The sequence below is a fragment of the Callorhinchus milii genome, unplaced genomic scaffold (genome assembly GCF_018977255.1).
Source record: "Callorhinchus milii isolate IMCB2004 unplaced genomic scaffold, IMCB_Cmil_1.0 Scaffold2, whole genome shotgun sequence".
Taxonomy (NCBI): domain Eukaryota; kingdom Metazoa; phylum Chordata; class Chondrichthyes; order Chimaeriformes; family Callorhinchidae; genus Callorhinchus; species Callorhinchus milii.
Window position 1 is genome coordinate 64966092 of NW_024704743.1, and position 19067 is coordinate 64985158.

The 19067-nt window shown below is 39.5% G+C and overlaps 1 protein-coding gene across 3 annotated transcripts in view; it reads right to left on the minus strand.

Annotated features, from left to right (window-relative positions):
- LOC103181196 (growth factor receptor-bound protein 10) overlaps window positions 1-19067 on the minus strand; it is an 82929-nt gene that overhangs the window by 30241 nt on the left and 33621 nt on the right. For all 3 annotated transcript variants that reach the window (XM_007897492.2, XM_007897490.2, XM_007897491.2), the window contains 2 exons: window positions 15471-15564; window positions 4246-4462 (listed from right to left, as the gene is read on the minus strand). In XM_007897492.2, the coding sequence (XP_007895683.1) occupies window positions 4246-4427 (182 nt within the window). In that variant the 5' untranslated portion in view covers window positions 4428-4462; window positions 15471-15564. The remainder of the gene's footprint in view (window positions 1-4245; window positions 4463-15470; window positions 15565-19067) is intronic.

The window sequence follows — 19067 nt, forward strand, 5'->3', positions numbered from 1 at the left end:
GCTTCCTGATATTCCATGAAAGAACTGTCAAGGTGCTGGAAAAAATTAGTTTAGGCTGATCGAAGTCTATATAGTCAGGTTTGGTCTCTGGGTATTTCAACAATGTTCCGTAAAATGAGTTCTCACAATTAACAGGACCAGATTTGGATGCTCGAGTCTTTATTTTCAGATATAAGGTTTCATGCAACACGGTTAAAATAGACTGAAACACAGAATGTGACTGTTTGTTAGGAAGTTCAATTTCCTGTCAACATCTAAATTTGACTTCTTGTGATTATTTACAACATGTTTATCTATATACTTGACAAAAAGACTGTACACAATTTGATTTCTTCCTTGTTGAAAGGAAAGTCAACAGTAACAGCCTCCCCAATACTAGTTACATCCAACATTATGATGGTATGAGAAGTCTATGATCCAAATCTGATAATCAGAAGAAATCATGAGTGACTGAAAAAATGGAACAAAAGATGCAACACAAAATGGACTGAATTTGTGCCTAGTGTTAATGAATAGGATACAAGATCATAGAGAATCCAAATTGCTTCTTTGTAAAATCAGTTTAACTTTGAATTCAGCTGATCTTCTACAAAATATGAAATACTACAGGACAAAGACTTATTCACTATTCATAGAACCAGATTCCTCAGCCAGTTGATAGAACTAATGAAACTGGTGCACTTAAACACCTGATATTAAAAACCTGAATTGGATACTTTAAAATGGAATTGGACTGGATGGCTATTTTAGTAATGAATAAAACAGGTAAGGAGCCCAGCCAATTTCATAATGCCTCACAAAAGGGGCTCCTTCATGTACATTTTGATTAATTCCCCTCGTCTGTGGGTCCTGATGACATCTTCCAAAGGCATCATTATTTACATTCTTTCAATTGCTGTTTTAGGCACATAATAATTTATAGTTATAAGCATATGTCTTTTCACATCATTTATATTTAAAATAAAAGAGAGCAAGCCCCTATGATTATTACATATGATTTTGAACACCAAGTAATATTTCTTGTGATCAAGTAGGAAAACAAATTCTTGAATACTGGACAGTTATCATTAAAGCATATACGTTATAAGCTTATGTCTTAAAATAATGATGAATTATGATTATATTTCCAAGGAAAAAGTGAGAATTCTTGTGTGTCAGACTCCCCAATAAGTAGAAACAAGTAGAAAAGTCTATTTATGCTCATCCTCCTGGGTGGCAGGGAGTTGAACTGGCTTCAAGATGACATGCCTGGCAACGGAATGTCAGAATCAAGCCCTCTGTGGTGGTCTCGGGAGTCGAGTTCCTGAGCCAGGCAGTACTCCTGGGCACTGCTGATGGTGGCACATAATATAGCCTGGCTCATCAACAGGACCTGGGAGGACAGACCAGTCACTGGGGGCAGGGGGGGACATCCCGCCCAGTTCCTGTTAACCCTGCAAGCCAAAGCCTTAACGGGTAAGGTGGTCCAAGCTGGACAAGTAGCAGAAAAGCTTGCCAGTCAGTGCTTGTCCTTTAAACATATCTGGGCTCTTATCCGTTCAGCTTTCTTCCACCTCTGTAGCATTATCCACCAGTTGCCTAACCAAGGTTTATACAAATTCAACATTATTGATTTTATTAACAACTCACAGCGGACATACAGTAGGCCAGAGTTGGCTTAGTGGAAGGATTGGTGGGAGACAGAACTGCAGGAGATCACTAAGCAGGGTATGGCAAGGATGTGCAGGCATTTCAAAGTTTTTAAAAAAAGGTCTTGAAATCAATTAACTGAGAGGAGAGTAGCCAGAGGAGCCTTGTGAGGATGGGGTGATGGGCTTATAGAGCCTGGTAGGGAAAGGATAGTTTTGGATGAACTTTAGCTTGTGAAGGGTTAGCCTGGGAAGGCCAGCTAGGAAGGCATTGGAGAAGTCATCAGAAGGTGATGAAGGCATGATGAGGATTTCAACTGAACTGGGCGTGAGGATGGGACAGAGGTGAATGTCATAGCTGAGTAGTCAGTGGCAGGGCCAACAAATTACATCTATACAACGTTTTTCATGTCATAAGTACTAGCCAAAGCACTGAAGCAGCATAGTTTTAGTTGAAGTTGAAGAAAGAAGTCTCCTCCAGGACTTGATGTTTGATAAGGAGTCTGCAAGAACAGTAGTGGTCTTAGAATCAAAGTAGAAGCAGAGGTAGTCAGGTATCTTCACATACATATGGAAGTGAACTCCATGCCTATGAATGACATCACAAGGCCTGTTTGCATGTAAATACGGAGGAGTGGTCCACTACAAGTATGAAAAAAATCTGTGGTGATTTCTATGAGTTTGATGTAAAGTGTTAAATGAAAGGTGTAGTAAAGCAGAACTTCTGAAATACTGCATTTTCTTTCTGGTGCTTTACTTCCAAGGGTCCAATAGTTCTATGGTGGTAAAAGGCATGTCTGAAAATATGACTTTCTTTGTTGGACCAGATGGTCTGTCATTTAGTTAGTTCAGTTTAACCTTACAATAGCCAAAAAACAATGTTGGTGTTTCTTATAGAAGCTGACTGCTACAACAGTTTCAATATGTGCACAGTGTTATTTACATTAAACCAAACCAGATACTTAGCTATAGCCAGAAAATTTATAATGTTTTTAGGCCTGATCCTATCTAGGCATCAAACTGTTTAGACTCCTTCTCAGATGTTGCAAGTTTTTTTTGGATATAAAGCTTGCCATATTCCATCTGCACATGGAGAACTGGTTAGTGATAATGTAAACAGGAAAATTTCAACACATGGGGCACCCGATAAGCCACATCTGGCCTGGATGTCAGTTACCCACTGGAATAAATGTTCTCAAAAAATGCCATTTACAATCCAAACATGGAAGTAAAATCACAGTTAATCATGAGTTAATAGCTATGTCCAATGTATAGAACCCTTGGTAGAATGACGAGTAGAAAGTAGAATGACTAGCATACATGAAAGTGGACTCTCAGCTGACAAGGAATCTTCACATTATACTTTTTAAATCCAAAATTCTGAGTTTCTTGCCAATCTTTTCCACTGAGCTTTTATTTCCAGATTGAGGAGAGGGTGGAGGGAGAGAAGAGGGAGGATTCACAGTGAGTGTGAGTGAGAGTCAATGAGCCAGATCTGAAAGTTAAAAGTCAGATATTGAAAAAAACAGTCAAGAGAAAGGTGCAGAGGGAGTGGGGTGCGCAGGAGTTCTAGCGCAATGTGGCATAACTTCTTGCTAGTATAATTTCTTGTTAGAATTGCATCCCATTTTGCATGATAATCCATTATCATGGTTTCAATTTCCCCAATGGGACTGGCCTTAATTAGTGGGGATAATAAACTCTCCACTGGGGGTAAATGTACAGATATCACCAAGCTAGTGGGAATTATGCAATTAGAGGACAGTCAAGATTTTATCAAAAAACTTGACAGGATACGCACTTGGGCTAATCATTGTCGAACGACATTCAATATAGATAAATACAAATTACTGCATATCGGAAGTAAAAGTAGAATGCATATGTCCTCCATGAACGGGGTAGAACTTGCAATAAATGAGGCAAATAGAATGCTAAATCGGTTGAGTTCAGATCCCATGTCACGTACATCAAGTGGAGTAAAAACATACAGTTCTGGTCCCTGAGACACAAAAATGATGCCCAAGGACTTGATGCAGGTTAGCAAAGAGCAACAAGACTAATTCCAGTACTAGAGCTATGAGTGAAAGGGACGTTTCAGAAGATGGTATAAAGGTATTCAAGGTGTTAAACAAGGTAAATAAAGTATACCTACTTCAGATACACAGAAAGCAATCAACATCTGTGACAGGTCACCTGTTACATTCCTGTCAGTCTGAAATGTTTGAATATGTGCTGTGTGAAACGAGTAGTCCTAAAGGAGATATTTCTGTTCTAATTCAGGATTCTAGTCCTGAATTCCTTGGAGCAAGGCTGGTAAATGCTACTTGTATGTTTTTTATGCAATATTGATATTGGATCATACAAATATCAACTTGGAAGTTTTATGATTATTTAGAGATATTTCACAGGCCTATAAATCTCTCACACAACGGCTGCACTTCCAAGGCAGGAATAAATGATGAATTATGTATGAACACATTTTTTTTTAACGAAAAATCAAGACATGGCGAGTTCTATCCAATGAACGCGACAATCAAATCTTTTGTACACAAGTGTAAGTAAACGAGATACAATACAATTGGTTTTAAAAAAAGCGGGCCCCCTATCAAAGCCTTACCTGACTGCCAGAATGTGCATTGGTTGAGAACGTCGCACCTTCTGCCTTGGTGATGTGGACTGCGGTGAGTTAGTTCCTGAATTTGCCAAGTGACTACGGCCAAGTTGGCCATTTTGAATAAGTGGCGCCGTTTCTGATTGGGTAGTGCATATGGAATACAAACTGTCGAATGATGAGTTCATGTCATTCACCAGTGCCTCCAGGTCTACATCATCCTCTGGAAGAAAAACGAGATAACATTTTAAGCTATTTGGATGACATTATCCAATAAGAATTAGATTTCCCATATTTAACCGAACTTTTAGAACTTTTGAATCCAAGGTATTAAAGAGAAAATCTGTTAAAATCAAAAGATAGCAAAGCACATTTTGATTTTAATTGATTTTCTCTCCCTTGGATTCAAAAGTTCTAAAATCGATTGCAAATACAGTAAAACTGAGATACATCTTATCTTTATATAAATCGTATAATCCCCTAGGTCGTATATGTACCCGAGTTCCATCAGGTCCTATCGAAACCACTTAGATTTCTTTGCATTACTAATATTAATCACTTCCTAACTTGTAAAACGGCTCCCCTACCCTCCACTACTTCCGGATGCACTGAATTGGGGGAAATGACAACCTGATCTTTCGACACATGCGCACTTACCAGCTGCAGTGACAAGCTACCACATGTGCGCTTAACGGCTGACTGAATTACACATGCGTGTTACAGACTGTAGTTAAGGTTTTAACCATTCTTTGAATGTGATTCAACATCCACAAAAAGTAATAATCTGCTCAAATGGGTGAGTTTATATTTTAAAACTCAGTTCACCCATATCTTTCTTACTGATGAGCTGTTCTAAAACAGTTTCATATATTCATGAACTCTTATTCTATTTAGATACTATTAATGCTCTGTGAATATCAACATTATGCTTCCTTTCAATTAGACAAAACATCCAATGCCACATAGTCCTGTTTGCTGAGACAAATAATGCATAATATAACTTTGATTCTCTGACCTAATTGAAATATTGAGCAAAAAGTATTGCAAGGAACATCTGAGTCTGAACAATAAAGGTACATGTTAGCTGTTGAATGAACGTTTGACTTCCCAAGCTTTGTTTATGAATCTATATTACCACCTACTCCATTTAGTTCTATATGTATTTTAGGGCAGAAGCTTTTCAAAACATGAATAAAATTTGCCAGTGAAGGAAGAAGCTCCAGTCTATCTCGTCATCTTAATAATCAAATTATCAAGTACCAGCTGTATCCATTGCAGCTTCGCTTGCAACTAAAGCATCCAATTTGGAATATAGATCGACACACAGATAGATGCACTTATCCTTCAAAGGTTTGATTTTCACTCAGGCATCTTTATAATGATAAATATAAATGTATAATTTGTAATCACTGGGACGTCCTCCCAACGTGAAAGGCGCTTTAAAAGTGTAATTTTGTTGTTGTTGCCGCAGCTTAGCTTCTGCATGTTCTTTATTTTGTTCCCGCCACCGCTTGGCTACGTGCGTGCTCTGTGACGAAGAATGCCACAGCACCAGTCAGTAACTACACGATGCTACTTTGACTTGGTGACCACCAGTTGTAACTGCAGCAAAAAANCACAAAACTGAAATACATTTTAAGTCATAACTCATGAACGATATGAGATACCCAAAAACAAATATGCCAATGTCACTCCCAAATGCAAGACCTTTCCAATGAGGTATAAATCATGGCTCTACGTCAATTGGTTATTAAGATCCTTCTTGAAGCGCACATAGACAAGACAGTAGTTTTATCAATATTTAAATAAGTTGTGGAGGGCTCTGTGATAAACCTGGCCCTTGCTATCTAATGGACAGCAGACGCTATACAATATCTAGAAAAGTAGAATAATCCTGAGAGTGAAAAAGTCAAAGAACCATATTTTTGCTCAGCCAATAAAGTCACAATGGTTTTTTTTCTACACACATTTTGTGAATTACTGGGTGCAAGGGGAAACAGAAGGAAGGCATGCAGTAGGATCAATAATGAAATGCATCTGCTTAACTGCTCTGGATCCTTCAACAGAATCTTGGAAATTCTTTTTTGAATTTTACAATGAGATTTATTCATGGGAATGACATCTGTCAAATATCTGAGTCATTCCTAAAAATGAGAATGACAAGAATTCCTGCTGTACCATTTGGTTGGGCGTTGAGAAGAATGGATAAGGGACTCCATTGACATAGAATGTGAAAGTTTTCTTTGCATTGAGATACAGTAGAAGAATTAATTCCGCTCTTCTTTTTACTTTACTGAAGTGATGAAGTTGCCCAGGGCTTAGTTAATTTGTTCCAGATCGGTTTCTTGGAAAATATCACAAACAACAAACCTGCCTGAAACCTCAAAAATCTTTTTATGTGCCAGTTGGCTCAGACTCCATTAATCTATACTTCCTAAAGATGGGCACCCTAAGCTAAAAATAATGCTCAAGACAGGAAATGAAGCATGAAACGAATGAAGACAGACACGGTTGCAACATCCCAATCAACTGTTTTTGCATATAATATTGGGCCCAAACACAGGCTGCTTGAAAGAGATGAAAATATTTAAGTTTCATGATCTTTAAATATTCAGACCAAAAATTGGCTAAAGAAATAATCATCATCTTTGCGTTTGATGACATCCTGATGAATTACACGTTTCTTCACAGGATTTTCTGTAAAATGTAGTGCCTACATATTTTGTAAGTGAATGGGCAACCGATTCACACATACCAATTCCCACAAGCAGCCACGACCAATGTAATCACTTAGGTTGGCAAGAACAGTGGGGAAATTCGCTTCTGTGATTTTTTTTGATCAGCTGGATATCTGACACATGCAGAAACCCATCACCATGCTTACAGAGTATCCAAACAAGAGAGTTCTGTGTATACCACCTACCCAAAGTAATTCCCGTGTCTGGAATAAAATTCCCAGAGGAACACATCCTGCTTACCTGGAGCCCTTCTCAGAGCACTGAACTATATTGGTAGTGTGATGTGCTAGTTCCTATCTTGAGCAGTTTTTAGGGTAGGGTGCCCATCTTCAGGGAGAAGACTAACAGACTGAAAGGCATGTACAAAACTAGAGAAGATGTTAGCAGTCTAAGCAATTGGTCCCAAGTAAAAAGAACACAACAATCCAATTTACCAAGTATCTGAGGACTATTACATTTTTACCCACAAAAAAGGTATTTTTAGTTCTGTTTTCAGTCAAAAAAAGAGAAAAATTGTGGAGAATGAAAAAAGACCAAAAAAACTGAATTCAAGTAGAAATCTGAATTTATTTTGGATTATCAAATAAGCCCTTAAAAAAAAGTATTTGTTCAGATAGATGTACCTTTCCTACGAGTCAACCACGTAACCAGGTGTACTGCTGGTAACCAGGCCAGCCAGCTTGGCTTATCGGCAGGACTTGAGGAAGCAGACTTGCCAACTTGTGCTTAATACTCTCTGGAATTAGGTAAGAAGATTGTGTCCCTCCTGGGAACGAGTGTGCATTCCAATCCAATAAATATCTTGGGAATTTGCATGTATAGGTGGGATGCATGAAACTCTGCTGGGTTTGGCTACTTTAAGTATGGTGATGGGTTTCCACATGTGTCAAGACTCCTGGCTAACCAATAAAAGGGAAAGTGAACACAATGCTGAAACAAGCTTATCAACCTGTGCAATGTACGCACATTTTGCAAAAACTGTTCATGCATGTGCACCCTGCACAGCACATGGATCCCTGGAACCAATAGTGCAGCAAGCCAGGTTTTAGGCTGCATTGCACCGTAATGGACATCGAACAAAACTGGTAAATTAATTTTTTAGAAATGAAATCTTTTACTGATAGACTTTCACTCAATATACAGGCATTATTAGTGAGAAATAGTTTTAAAAATTACATTCGTACAAGTAGTAATCTACAGTCGCATTTGCATAACATTAAGTCACCTATTATAATCTGCATAATGTTATACAAGCAAACGGTCGTGCTTGCTATGTTTTGTACACATTTGAGTTTGTATAGTGTTAGTCGTATAATGTTATAATTCATCCAATATTATACAAATTTGCAGTCCAGATTAACAAAAGATTAAATAATGTTATACCCAGGCGTGTAGTGCTGCCGGAGTGGAGACAAGTACATGGTCCCATGAGAGCACAGGATGGGTTGATCTTCCAATAAAAAGAATGTTCCAAAGAAAATGGCAGATGGTCCAATGAAAAGAAGCTGTTCAGTACAGTATTTCACCGCCAATAGTGGCTGTTATTTTTGCGATTCAATTTTGAAGATAAGTCAAAATAAGATTTTTAAAATAAAAAAATCTTATTAAAGGGAATTAAAGTAAAATATTGGATTTTTAAAATGTTTTTTGTTAGCTTTGACATTGTAAATGCCTTCAGAATAGTCTGGAAGTGTTTATAGGGAACGTTCCTCTATTGTTATAGTATGGAAAATGTTATAATTTTGTCTGGTTTGACAGAGAATAACATTAACCAGATGAGTGTACTTCCCTCTTGAATCTGCTGATATAATCTGTCTTCACCATATCCTTTACATACAGTAAAGCAGTTAAATCTAAACTGTCGGCTCTCTTTCCCTTGAGACCTGAGTTCAATTCCAGGCAGAGGGCGAAACCTTGGGCAAGTTTCCTTACTCCACACGCCTAATAATAATCCCTCCAAAACCAAAAACAATAATAAATTGGTCATTTTCAATCTACGACTGCTTGTGGGACACTGCTGTGCACAATTGGCTGCCACGTTTGCCCACAAATACAGTCAATTCACTTTACAGTATATTCTGTGAAGCGCTTTGGAACGTCTAGAAGACGTGAAAAGCGCTATATCAAATGCAAGGATTATTATTATTACAAGCTGTAAGAAAAGATTAAGTGGAAAGAGGGGGTCAATACATTTTGTATACAAAAGCACGAGGCTCTGACTGCATTTACTATGAATAAAAATCAGATTTTGATAAACCATATTTGTACATGGAAGTAAGCAAGGCTTTTCAGTAGCAACAATATAAAGAACCACAACAACAAAATTACATTTATAGAGCGCCTTTCACATCGGAAGGACGTCCCAAAGCACTGAACAGTCAGATTTCAGGGCCCGAGCATGGAGGAGGGGTGGTGTAGGGGTGAGGGAAGGCAGAGAAGTGGGAGGGAGACCAAAGGCACGATCGAAGAGAAGGGTCTGGAGACCGGCCTTGAAGGAGGCAAGGGAGGAAGCGAGGTGAAGGGAACATGGGATAGATTCTTAGTACAACGTTAACAAGAAAGTATTGCCATTTTGATCTCTTTCTAATGAAAGCCAGAATGAATATTAATAAACATGATTTCTTCTGTACATTTTTACTAACTTCACAATATTTCTCTTGGAACAAGAAGTGCTGAACATATCGCTGAGCTCTGGTTTGGTAAGTGAGCCTTTCAGATTGAGAGAACTAAATTAACACCCAATGAATGCTGAGCTATCCCCAAGTTCAGTAGTGTATTTCTAAGATTGACTCAGTTACCTCAGAAGCAGACAATCTGCTTTCATTTTGAACATGTACTTAAATATTATTTGTGCATCAGGTCAATGCAGAGATGATAAAATAATGCAGAGATGTTTCACAAGATATTTGCTGTTAAATTATTCTCATCTCCAGCATCCTGATCAATAAAAAGCCACAAAAGTCCTAAAGCCATAATGTGATTTATTCCTACTTCAATTTGTTAAAAATGAATTACATCAATTTCATGATTAATGCAAAAAAAACAAATTTAGTTCATTTAAATCCTTCATTAACCTTGATGGTAGATTGGGTATGTAGCATTAAATGATGAAAACCAAGAGGTTCGGGTGTTGCAGATTAACATACTGTCCTTTTAAACATTGAACAGTTGCAGTTTGGTTAAAGGCACTCCTTGGAGCAAAGTTTCTCCCACTGAACCTCTCCTGAAATCCAAGTTCAAAAGAGGAGTTATTGTATCAATTGTGGGCTTTATTCCAGTCCAGACTGATGCAATGAAGTGTTTTATCCACAAGCTACAGAAGTCCAATGTGGACAGTGCCCATCCTGTTCCTACTAGCAAGTGTCCACAGCACACAACTGTCTATAATTCACCACTAACTGCTACAAATTGGCAATCTAAATCAAGGCATCCTTAAGGACAACAGGTATGCAAAGTTATACATTTACACTGATACGATAACTGCTCTTTTGAACTTGGATTTATTTCAGGAGAGGTTCAGTGGGAGAAACTTTGCTCCAAGGAGTGCCTTTGTATAACCAAACTGCAACTGTTCAATGCTTAAAAATGCCCAGAAGTGTAAAAATATCCTGGAGTGTTGAGATGGGGACTAGAGCATTAGAAAACAAATCTATTCTTGAGGGGACAAAAGAGCTTTGATAAGGGCTTTGGCAGCAGTGATGGGGAGTTAAGGTCATAAGCAAACAATGGTCCAGAAATGGAAAACTATCTTTGAATGAACCAGATGTGAGTTTTAAACAAGTGGTTAATCAGAACACCAACACTGAACACTACCAGTTCAGCCTGAACAAGCAACCAGGCAATTTGATAGAATTTGATAGAGCCCGGGCAAGAATCAAATATAGTGAGATTAAGTATTATTAACATTCAGCTTTAGAATGTTATAGCTGATCCTTCATCTTCTCTAATAAAGTGCACCTTTTAGATTGCAATTATATTTAACTTCTTTCTCATGTCTGCTGTGTGACCATGCTTGCCATCATGGTTCCAAGCTGCAGCCATGCAGCCGAGGGGTTTCCACTCAGTTCCTTCAAGCCATTTGTGAAGTACATGATTAAGCAGTGAGGTGGATTTGTGGTAAATAGGGAAAGCAACCAGAGGGAAGCCAAGCTCTGGCGTACCTGTAGAGTCCTGTAGCTTAGTGTTGAAGTATTTGACTCGCAAGCAAGAGAACCTGGATTTGATTTCCGGGAAGGGCGAAACCTTAGGCAAGATTCCTTACCCCAAACAACTCTGTTTACCTAGCAGCAAGCAGGAATCCAGCTGTTAGTCGATTGGTGGATCGCTTTTCCGGGGTTAATAATCCCTTCAAATTATTTTTATTTGGTCACTCAATCCACGAATGTTTGTGGGACACTGCTGTGTACAATTGGCTGCCGCGTTTCGCTCACAAAATACAGTCAATCCACTTTACAGTATATTCTGTGAAACGATTTGAGACGTGATAAGGTGCTATACCAAATGCCCAAGCACCCAAAACTCCCACCACACCAAACTCCCAACCCCACCACACCACAAGCCCACGCCCCCCACCCACGCCACACCCACCCACATCACAAACTGCCCTGTAAACATCCTCCTACCACGTTGAAGGCAGATGTCCGTCGAATAGCTGATGACGGAATTCTGTGGCTTGCGAAGACACCTGGAGGGTTATTCCGAGTTAGGTTTAGTGAACACACGCTCATATATCCAGCGCTTAGTATCCACCTCGATTGGTATGCAGAGAGGTAAGCAGTTCTGCATGTCTGTGCTGGGGTTGGAGGATGCTGGCACATTTAATGTGAGGCTATTCATCAGGAACCTTGCAGCAAGACATCCTGCACTTGGGATCAAACCTACACTTGTCAAGCCAACTGGTGACCATCCTCCTTAGTGGGTGAAGGGAGATAAGATATGAGCAAGGTGACATGCTTGGCAACAGAAAGTCAGAATAGAATCAATCTTCTGTCTCAGAAGTTGTCCAAGGTATTGCTAATGAAAAAGCTAGCAGCCTGGCTCATTGGCATGACTTGAACGAGCAGATCAGCAGCTGGGAGCAAGGATTCTTCTCAATCAGCACCCATTAAACCTGCAACCCAAAGCCCTGAGAAGTAAGGTGGTCCGAGCTGAACAAGCAGCAAGACGTTTGCCAGATAGTGCTCACAGTGGCAAACTATGCGATTTCAGCAGGTTAAACTCCATCAATACCCCAAGGTACACTCTGTGGAGTCCCCAAGTCTTGGCTCTTGCCAACCTGTGCCAATACTCTCTGGAATTAATCATGCAGATGTATCCCTCCAGGGAGAGTGAGCATTTCAATCCAGACATAGAAATTTCCATAAGAAGGTGACATACTATGCGGAACAGAGTCTGGTATGGATATCGGACTAACAAAAAAGTTCTGCTTGCCCTTATATCAAGGGCTTTCTCCAGCCCAATAATCTAGTCCATCAGAAATGCTCTTTCAGATACTGTACAGACTCATATTTCCAACATATTCATTTCAAATTTGCAGTCCTCTGCTATTTTCCGTCTCTGAACAACAACAACAACAAATTACATTTGTATAACCTTTCACGTCAGGAGGACGTCCTATGGCGCTGGACAGTCAGGGATTTGGACCCGAGCAAGGGATTGAGATCGGGGGAGTGGAGGGCAGGTAGGGTAGGGGTAGACGTGCCTTGAAGGAGGCCATTGCCTCCTTAAAATATTTTAAAATATTAAAAATTTTAAGGGATTGAGGTGAAGGGAATGTGACATGATGTGGAGCAGGCCAGAGTCTGCATAGCGGAGGGAGTGGACAGGTAAATACGGAGTTAGCACGACACAGAGGAAGGAGCAAGGCCGTGGGTGGCCTTGAAGGTAAGGACGAGGATTTTGAACTCTATCCTTTGGGGGATGGGGAGCCAGTGGAGCCAGGTGAGGGTGGGGCTGATAGGGTCACAGAGCCTGGTATGGGAGAGGACATGAGCTGCAGAGTTCTGGATGATCTGCAGCCTGTGGAGGAAGAATTGGGAAGGCCGACAAGCAGGGAGTTGGAGTAGTCAAGCCTAGATGTGATAAATGTGCAGTTGAGTGTCTTGGTGGCCTGAGGGGAGAGGCAGTGGTGGAGGCAGGTGATGTTGCGGAGGTGGGAGAACGTAGATTGGGTCATGGCACAGATATGGGATATAGGACAGTTGAGGGTCAAACAAGATGTCAAGGTTCCGGTCTGGCTCAGTGGAGTTTGCATCCATGGAGGTGATGTTGCCAGTGCCGGGGGTGTGGTGGCACTGACGGGAGCCAATCAGGAGGGCCCTCAGCCTTGTGACGTTCAACTGTAGAAAGGTAGCTCTCGTCCATGACTAGGTTTAGTCCCTTTGACCTTTAGTCCCCATGACTTTGCTTCCTCCCTTTCCTCCTTCAAAGCCGGTCTCAAGACCTTTCTCTTTGACTGTGCCTTCAGCTCCCCTCTCGACTCTCTACCCTCTCCTCGCTCCCTCCCTTCCCTCTCCTCACCCTGACCATTTCCCCCCAATGCTCGGGTCCTGACCCAACTGTCCAGCGCCTTGGGACGTCCTCCCGACATGAAAGGCGCTCTATAAATGGAATCTTGTTGTTGTTGTTGGTGTCTGGCAGACAATCTGTCAGGACAGCAGTAGTCCTGGAGTCAAGGGTGGAGGCAGAGAGATAGAGTTGGGTGTCATTTGCATACATGTGGAGCCCTATAGCTCAGTGGTTAGAGCACTTGCTTTGCAAGCGAGAGACCTGAGTTCAATTCCAGGCAGGGCGAAACCTTGGGAAGTTTCCTTACTCCACACACCTAATAATAATCCCTCCAAAAACAAAAACAATAATAAATTGGTCATTTTCAATCTACGACTGTTTGTGGGACATTGCTGTGCGCAATTGGCTGCCGCGTTTGCCCACAAATATACAATCAATTCACTTTACAGTATATGCTGTGAAGCGCTTTGGGACGTCCTCCCGACGTGAAAAGCGCTATATCAAATGCAAGGATTATTATTATGTGGAAGTTGACTCCATGTCTGCAGATGATGTCACCAAGAGGGAGCATGTACATGTTGTTGAAGAGGAGAGGACCAAGTACAGAGCCCTGAGGAACACCGCACAAACAGTGTGGGGCTGGAGGATAAAACGTTTATGGAGACAAACTAGATTTGGAGGAGGAATTCTCTGGCAGATAAGAATCAGTTGAGAGGCCTGATGTTGATCAAGAGATGGGAAATAAGTTCAGCATAAGGTTGAAAAATATGAAAAGGGAAACTAACTAAATCAATAGTAAAACGATCTAAGAAAGCTCAAGTCCAACCAGGCATCCAGACAGGGAGGTTAAGAGGGAAATAACTAAAATTAGATGGATGTGCATAAATGTCATAAGGATTCAGACATACTGATAGCAACAGGAATATGTATGAAGGTTGAGATTAGAAACAGACTGGGAGACAATATTCTTCTCATCCTAACTTTAAAATTTGCTGCTCCAGTGAGCTGGAACTTACTGATTCTTTGCACAAAAAATATTGCTTTTCAACAATTTCAACAACTTGAATGCTCACAGAGCCTCCTGCAAAAGCTTGCAATTTTGGAATTGTGCAATATTGGTAAAAACAGAATTGTTGATGTCATTGGAATGAGGCACGTATGATGTCAATTGGGAAGAAGATCCGACTTGATATGATCATTGCACAGAAGGCCTGAAACAACTGACTTAAGACATTAAAAAGAGCTCTGCTTTAAATGACAGCACAGCAGTTAATTTGCAGAAATTAATGCTGAAATGCACAAACTAACATTTGTATCTCCTATTAATAAATGTACAGCTCTCTCTCCACACACACACAGGTACAATTTCATAAGTACCCTCTCACTCCCTATTATTTTAATTGCAAAACAAAAGGTGTTAGCCACCTCTCAAACACTTTAATAATTTTAAAAATATTAATTTGATACATTAGCTTAATATAGTAGTTACAATACTGACTTTTTTTGACTCAGTTTTACAGAAGGCATGGAAACATTTTGTACTAGTTGAAGTAATGTTTTGACAGATCACAGGCAGCAGTCATAAGCATCCAAGATGATGCAGGCTTGGAAGCACTTTACATATTGCTTCAAAATAGATTGTTCTATTGAAACAATGAGACAACAAACACAAAAACAAATGTGAATGCACCAAATAAGATCAGCAAAAGAGGCAAAGAGAACCATAGGTAGAAAAAACTGCCCAAATTGTTCAAAATATGAAGGAGCAAATAGGTACCAAAACACCGCAGAACATCCAGGGCTGTTTCTTTCCTGCAGTGAAAAAAAACTCCTAATTAGTGGACAAGGCCTTGTCCATTTCACTCTGCAATTGGCCCATGGACTCTATATGCTCAGTTCTGCACCAGAATGAAATATAGCAAATATTTCAAAAAACAGCATTACCAATCCCTCATACATACTACAGTTGACTTAAAAAAAACTAACCTTGATGGTTGGGTGAATTATGACTTGACGAACTTTGAAAACCAGTTCCAATCAATTCTCTCGATCTGCGTGCTGTCGTCCGATCTACATTGTCCTGGAAAAAGAAGCAAATGGTTTTATAATCTATTTTCTAAACAGATTGGTTATATTTGTTCTAGAAATTCAAGACACATGGGTTTGTTGATAAAAGGATGTTTAAATTTGTGGATGTATGATTATTGAGAACTTACTAATTTGTTGGAAAAGCCTACCATAAAACTACAAAATCAGTTTGGATGAAGAAGGCCCTTCAGCCCATTTTCTTTCATGCTTACAGAATACCAATCCGACCATGTTCCCATCACTGCATCAAGCTGTTGTTTTTTTCTTTAAAATTAGTCTACTGTCCTTCCTGGCCTCAACCACTCTTCCTGGCAGCCTGTTCCAGGCATTTAATAATGAATAATAATAAAATCATTGCATTTGATATAGCGTCTCAAAGCGCCTCACAGAATATACTGTAAAGTGAATTGACTCCATATCTTGTGGGTGAAATGCGACAGCCAATTGCACACAGCAGTATATCAAAAAAAGTCGTGGATTGAAGTGACTAATTTTTTTTAAAAAAGGAATTATTACTCCCAGTAAAGCGATCCGCCAATCGAATAACAACCAGGTTCCTACTTAGTGCTAGGTAAACAGAGACGTGTGGAGTAAGGAAACTTGCCCAACGTTTCGCCCTGCCGGTAAGCAAACAGAAGGAGTTTAGAATGAATACCATTAGAGAACTCGTCTGGCAGGTCTCTCGCTTGCTAGGCAAGTACTCTAACCACTGAGCTACAGGACTCCACAATAAATAATCCTTGCATTTGATATAACGCCTTATCACGTCTTCAAGACATTTCACAGAATAAACTGTAAAGTGAACTGATTGTATATTTTGTGGGTGAAACTGGGTTTAACCTCTAGGTAAATAAAAAATATTCTTTGTGTGAAGAAAAATATATCTAATATTATGTGTATCATGTGTGTGTGTCATGCAACTGGTTAGGCTGTGTGCAAAGTTCAATGTCAGCTCAGTGCCAGTGGAGACCAGGGTTAGGGCCAAAGCTGACCAGGCAAATGCTCTGGCCAGACGTTTCACTGTAGGAATATCTCACAATAGATTACTTTACGAAGGTTAACAGAACCAAGACAATTGCCCAAACCCATGAAAGGAAAGGACATACCAAATCACAAAAGATGATAGAATGCAGGGCCTCTCTTATTTAAGCACTGCATTAACAACTGCAATTTAGTGTGAATGTTTGGTGCAAAACAATGGTGCTGGGCAAAAAGGTCCTGGCTAAGTAAGGTTAATCTAACACTTCTGCAATACTTCAGCTGAATGTTCAACGTTGAACAAGCCAACTGAAAGATCATTAACTGGGATTAGATAATTTAGCTAAACTGATTATTTTCTGCATTTCTGGGCCAAAGAGGGTAAAATCAATCTTCAGTCAGTGGTCCCATTCCTACTTAGCTACTTTGCTAGAGGAGTATGGAAGCAGGGATAGGTATTTGGCTGCCATTCTGCAGCTGAAAACATCCCAATATTCACTCTCCAAGTTCAATAATTGGGAAAAAGTAGAAAATGTCTGGTGTTCATGGAAGTGAGAATACTTTCAGTAGGTAGAGAAATTGAGTTGGAGAAAAATCTAACAAAGAAATGCTGATACCAATGATTTATGGTGTGAACTCTCTCAGATCAGAGTCAACTTTACCAAACATATCTGATCTATCACAATCTTCATGGCGCCTCATGTCCAACCAAATTGTTGCTTCTCTAGGTAATTAATATCACCTCACAAACTCCCATTTAGGCTACAGCATCCTTTGATCATAGGACGCCTTTTTTCACACACCAAATCTGGCCTTCTAAAACTCTAGAAACGTAATTTCATCTCTCCTTGGTGCTGACAAATGAACTTTTGAAAGGACTGGTAGTGATAGATTCAACTATACTAGAGATAATATGCAGATAAAAATTTAATTGTGCATATATTATCATTGCTCCCATAATCAGGCAGCAGTATTCTGGAGGTGTACACATTTAAGTGAAATGGTAATGTTATGAAAAGCAAACGTTAGGAACCTAAACAGTGAATTTCTGCAATAGTGTCAAACTAGTCTATATAGATCTTCCAGTGGGATGGACTTAGAATATAACTTTAGTGATCAGTTGTACATTAAGAATGTTGCAAACCTTTAAGCCTAATATGGAATAATAGTGGGAAGAGAAATAGAACAGTAAAATGAAAGATATTTTAACAATTTTTAAAAAAAATTAAAAGGCCAAATCATTCACTAGATGGCGCTCCTGGTTCAAAGATTTCCATAAATAATAATAAAAGAATATAATAGGTGTAAGGAGAGTAAAATGAGGGGTTGTATTACAGTGCAATCTTTTTACTGCTGAAAGATTATTAGCTGATAATTCCAGATTTAGAAAGTTTAGCATTCAGAATTTAAGTACAAAATTGCACATAGACAAAATGTTAGCTTTGTAGTTTTCTGACCTCTGGGCAAAACCCAATGTTGTGATTTGAGTTCATAGTCCTAACCCCAATGCCTCATGAGTTAGGGATACATATAGTATATATTTTCTATTTTCCACACACACAAACATACACAATTAAAAAAAAAACAAATTACAAATGTATAGCACCTTTCACACTGGGCGAATGTCCCAAGGAACTGAAAATCCCACAAGTTGCAAAATAATCAAAGCATTTAAAACTACACCATAAAGCATTAAATACAAACGAGAATTCAACAAAAACATGATGTAAAAGTTAAGTTTGCAGTATTTTTTTTAAGGAGTTTTCTCTTTCAACACAGGTGATACTACGAGCAACTTCAAGTCGTCCCCAATGGTAAGGGCCAGTGCTATGCATCAGCACTGACATTACACAATGGTTACGAATCATGATCCAGGTAAACTATAAATCTGTTTTACTGAAGCTCAAAATCCACATGCCTCTAAATGTTTTTAAACATGAAAAACAAAATCAACTCCTTAATTCTAAACTAAAAACATTTTACACAAAAGTGTCTCATTTGCTTTATTGGGATATATTTGTTTTTGCTTTATTCCAAAAATTGAACAATGAGATTACTTGTGTCCAACGCTAGTGCAAGCGTGTTAGTTCTGTAACTGAACAAGAACTACTATTTACGGTATCTACAGTTCGAATTCAAATCCCTCCATAGCCTTGCGTTATTCAACCTACCCCTGTATTGAGAGGGTACAATTCTGTGATTTCGGGACCACCATTACTATGAGGGATTTGGGATAATAGTGCTCCTGAAATTCCAGGATTGTGACCCCCATCTGTGACCTCCAACAATCCTACTGACCCAACTGCTCAGCTAACAGCAGCTTGCTTCATGTTTCTGCCCAATTTGCCTCTCTTTCTGCCCCTGCTCTGTGGAACTTGCCAGTGTCTTGCCACCCCCTTTCCATCTTTAAAGCCCTTTAAGACTTATCTTTTCAACTGTGATTTTGGTTATTTCCTCCCCCAGTATAGAGCCTGCAAGAAGAATGGCAATTATAACTGGATAGAGGTCCTCTTGTAA